The sequence below is a fragment of the Triticum urartu genome, chromosome 1A (genome assembly GCF_056163025.1).
Source record: "Triticum urartu cultivar PI428250 chromosome 1A, HENAU_Tu73, whole genome shotgun sequence".
In the NCBI taxonomy this organism is placed as follows: domain Eukaryota; kingdom Viridiplantae; phylum Streptophyta; class Magnoliopsida; order Poales; family Poaceae; genus Triticum; species Triticum urartu.
This window is the reverse complement of record NC_141873.1, coordinates 516,763,772-516,768,379: the sequence shown is the minus strand read 5'-3', so window position 1 is coordinate 516,768,379 and position 4,608 is coordinate 516,763,772. Positions and strand designations below refer to the sequence as shown.

General features: G+C 47.3%; 1 protein-coding gene across 1 annotated transcript; it reads right to left on the bottom strand.

Annotated features, from left to right (window-relative positions):
- Window positions 1-331: 331 nt before the first annotated feature.
- LOC125533020 (uncharacterized) lies at window positions 332-4,387 on the bottom strand. Its single transcript, XM_087527986.1, is given in 10 exon segments — window positions 332-1,246; window positions 1,334-1,489; window positions 1,628-1,785; window positions 1,956-2,042; window positions 2,116-2,184; window positions 2,369-2,534; window positions 2,626-2,774; window positions 2,873-3,560; window positions 3,562-3,612; window positions 3,805-4,387. Coding segments are annotated over 10 exon segments (2,784 nt in total). The 5' UTR covers window positions 4,384-4,387; the 3' UTR covers window positions 332-565.
- Between the last annotated feature and the right edge of the window lie 221 nt (window positions 4,388-4,608).

Here is a 4,608-nt window from a genome sequence, read left to right as displayed (position 1 = left end):
TCCGCCGACTTCCCCATCTCCCGGTCATTCCAGACTCGGGCTCGCCGCCGCTAGATGTCATCTATTTGGTCTCGATGAAAAATGGTATGCTGGCCAGAGATGTTTTACAAAAGAGAGGTGGCACCTCTGACTCTAACAGCCTTTTTTGTGATAACCACTTAATTTTTATTGTCCTCTTGCTGGGTATATTTGGAACATTGTTATAGCTGTTCTTTAGGAATTGTCTATCAATTCCCTGCTGCTAATTCTTCCTCCTATCATACAAAGATCATATACATGTCACCATCTCTCAATGTATTTCTCGTGGGCATGCTGAATTAACTAGCCTCTCTTGTATGTTAAACAATGCGCACTTCCATTCATTGAAAACCATCTTGTTGCTACATTCACAGGAATGGCCGCATTGTATGGAAGCATTGGATCACGGTTACCAAAACACTAGCTGCAACAACACATCCTAATTGCCGCGGAAACCACCACGTGGCATTGCAACCAAAAGGCAGCGTTACTTACCAATCACATACTACTCCGGTTCCAACTAATTCCTACTAAACTAAGTTCAGAATCACATCTTGTTAATTCGGATCTCAAGAGACAACTCCTTGGATGCCCCAGCCCCAAACACATGCGTAGGCGGCACAAGCAACACGAATGGCAGCTTCTCCACGACGACATCGCTGGGCTTGGAGCTGCTCGTCACCGCCTCCGTGCCCACCATACATCTGACGCCTGCAACGTCCGGCGGACCATATGCCCACATCATGGCTGGGTACTGCAGCGACGGGGACGTGCTGGCCCTGATGCACACCACTGACACAACAGCGATCGCATTGAGCAAGCCCACAACAAGAAGGAACACGCCGCCGTCCTCCGCGAGGAGCAGACGCCGCGGCACTGACACCGGAACCTGAAGCCAGAGAACCTTGCCGTACTCAATCTTGTGCACAGGCCAGAAATGCAGGGTGGCAAGGTGGCCGAGGAGCGCCGGTGGCGGGCCGGCGAAGCTGCAGCCGGGCTCCGTGCAGAAGCAGGGTGCGTGTGGGCACGCACTATGGTGATCGTCATGCTCATGGTAGGTGACGTAGCTCTGGCAGCCATCGTGGGAGCACTTTATCGTTGCCAACGAGACGATGCCGTCCATTGCAAGGCAGGGGACAAAGCCTCCGCCGCCATGCTTGCACATCGGGCACTGTCCGCCAGGGAGCTCGGCAAGGCATGTGCCACAAGCTAAATGCCCGCCGTTGCACTGCACAAATTCAAGATCATAGCAAGAGGTTAGTATCAATGCTGCCTTTCTCAGGTGAATGGAACAAAGAATTGGTCAAGTATTTGCCTGGAAGACAGGAGGCTTTAAGGGGCGGAAGCAGACGCAGCAGTCAAGCGAACTTGTTTCCTCTCTGGCCTTCCGATCGCCTTTCTCCATCGTCAACAGAGAACCCCTGTTTCTTACCATGGAGGTGCCCGGAGCAACTTGCGTCCCCTCCGTAGTCTGCAAAAAAAATCATGGAGTACAACACATAACATACATGCCATGCCGTGCGGAATTAGCACCCACTATGGCTATGCACAGAAATTTCTTCTGCCAACTCTTAGAACACTGTGACAAAAGTGAATAGCATCTACATACTTGGGCAGCCTGAGGTTCGGAGGAAGGCCCGTTGGACCGCAACTGCTGGCTATCTCTTGGAGATTTTCTGCGTTCTTCCTCCAGGGAGAGATAATCTGTTCTGACAGCATTGGCGGTCATAAACACGCTCCCCTGCCTGGTGTGAATGTCTCCGTGAGCTGCAGTTAGAGTTTTATCTGTGATGTAAAATCAACATGAAAAGAAAAATATAAAGTTCTACAGACACAACAATTCAAATCCATGTGCAAATTCATGAGATATGTAGTTTGCTTGAACATCCAGTTCCATGAAATTCTAACACCTTCATATAATCGGGCAAGAGTAGTACCTCCACATGAACCATCATGAACTGAAGCAGAGTTGTCCAGATCATCTCTGCTGCTGTCAACAGTAGGCAGCAGGGAAGGTGGTTGAGCTACAGAAAAGATGGGTTAATGCAAATGATATCAAACTAGCATAAAAAGAAGAGAGTGTGAATATAAAGTAACCTTGATTCTTATCAGGTAGGATTGTAGCATTGGTCTTGTGCCTAACATCAAGATTTGTTTCAAACACAAAAAATAGTAATGAAATGGTGGACCATACAGATGAACAGATCTCATCACAACATGGACATCTAGATCCATCAAATTGAGAACCTTGGTATAACTGGGGCAAGGGCACTACCTCCTGTCTCTAATGTCTCAACAGTTTGGGAGGGTTGTCCAGACGGAGATAAATGATCAAATTTTGCAGGCACCTCCTTACTAACATTGGGGTCACCAGATGATCCATCATGAACTGAAGCACGATTGTCACTATAATTTGTGAGAACTCGAAGAGTAGGCGGCGGGGAAGGTGGACAGGCTGTAAATAAGTGCTGAGATTGGGAATCCTCGAAATAGCAGGTACCCTCCTTGGGCCTAAGCTGTTAAAAAGTAATATAGTGGTGTCACTTAAAATCTGAGACTACAGTAAAGAATGTATCAATGATGTATGGTCAGAACAGTAGCACTCACCGCAAGTTTACCGTATGTTTCAAGGCCATTAGCTATCTGTGTATCCTCACGCAAGATATTCGCTATAATATCATTGGTGAAGTGTGCAATACGTGGGATTTCAATTGCATCAAGCCGATTCATACTTAATAGGTTGTCAAATAAAAAATCTGCAAAAAGTAACAACATAGTATATCAAATGCAGATCACATCCTTTGATTAAAAGAGAAAAGAAGAACAAGAACAAAGTAACCAAATAGGGAATGACTTACAATACAAAAGAGGGTGCAACTAGTGAGGGACAGGGTTGGTTCATACAATTTCTTGGAATTAGCCAATCTCTTGGGGTAAGCCAACCTCTTGGACTTCCAGGAAATTACAGCGTGGCTAATGTCGTCAACAAGGACCTTGCACCAATCAATATTTGGGAGATTGTGTAAGTCAGAAGTCCAAGCCGCATCCCTCCCTGTGATATATTTAGCCGTAGTGGGGAATAAGAGACGATTGAACACAATTATAATGAAGCATCTTATCGTCAAGTCGTCATCGCCCCCGAGGCGAATGCGTTGGTACAAGACTTCAAAAGTAATGTTTTTGTGCTTAGAGACACCAAGTAGTTCCTTGAGCTTCAAAAGTTGCTCTCTTTTTTGTGCACAGGAGAAAGGAGGTGGATCTGTGCCGCCATTGGGTAAGCCAAGGACACAATGCACAGCATGGGGTGTAATCTTAAGACCGCCTTGCGTGCCAACATTGATCACAAGGGATTCACTTGTATTGTCCATTAGAAACACGGGCAGGTTCCTTGTCCGGAGCGCATCAACAGTCAAACTGAGCACCCACCCAAACCCTAACTTCTTGATCCTTTTCCTCTGGCAATCTTTTAGAATCTCAATCGCCGATTTAATAAACTCAGGAGCACACCATATGGTGGGACGACACTTCTTCTTCTTCTTCTTCTTCTTCTTTTTTTGTGGGGATGGTGGGAGAGTTGTTGGAGACTTTCTTAGCCTGCATATGAAAATATAATAGGTAGAGGCAGCAAACTATTAGACTTAGAATAGCAATAGCAATAGCAATCCAATTTCCCAAATAAAATTGGTACCTAGGTGTGACCCAAAAGGAGACATGAATTGACAGCAGTATGTAAATAGCAAGTAGCAACACACGGCGATTCAGCAAGGATGAGACAACGTAAATCACCTTGGCAGCCTTTGATTCATGGGTATTCTTACGCTTGAATCGCCGTCGTGGGGGAATGAAATCATCTCCGTCGTCGCTGCTGGAAATGAGTTCCGGGGAAGTGGAATGATTCCTCTTGCGCACTGAAGGCTCCGTATTCGAAGAACCAGCCGAACTAACTAGTTGCTCCATACCCTCCGTTTCAGATCGGGATTTCAAGCGATTCGCCCAAACGCGCCCCGGGTGGCGGCTCCCTTGTCCGAAGCCGCGGCTCCCAACCCCTCGCGGGCGGCCCGTCGATCTGGATGGGACGCGCAGCGCCGCCTCCGCCGCGCGGCCGGACCGATCGATGCGACTCCGGCGCACGGCCTCCTCCTCCGCGATCTCCCTCCGGCGTGCTTGCCTGCTAGTGGCAGAGGTCCATAGTTGGCGTCGATATGGTGGATTGGACTGTATTTGTGCCGTGGAGTTAGGTACTAGTGCGTGAGCGAGTTGATTGAGCTGGAGCTGGATGGGAAGAGACGCGAGGAGCACGGGAGGAGGCAGCAGGAGCTCAGTGTCAGAGTAGAGTAAATTGTGTTTATTTCCAGTAGGTACCATCACCCACCACTCGTGTTGTGCTTCTTTTTTCCAACATCTTTTTGGTAAAAAGGTTTTCACCCCGCTTTTTATTTATATAAAGCCACGATCAATACAGATAATAAAACATACAAATACACAAACAACTGAAACATGGAACAAAAATAAGATACTATCACCAAGCAGGCCACCACTCCTGGGCACACATCAACCGACTTGCCAGTCAAAATAAGATACCATCAGTTT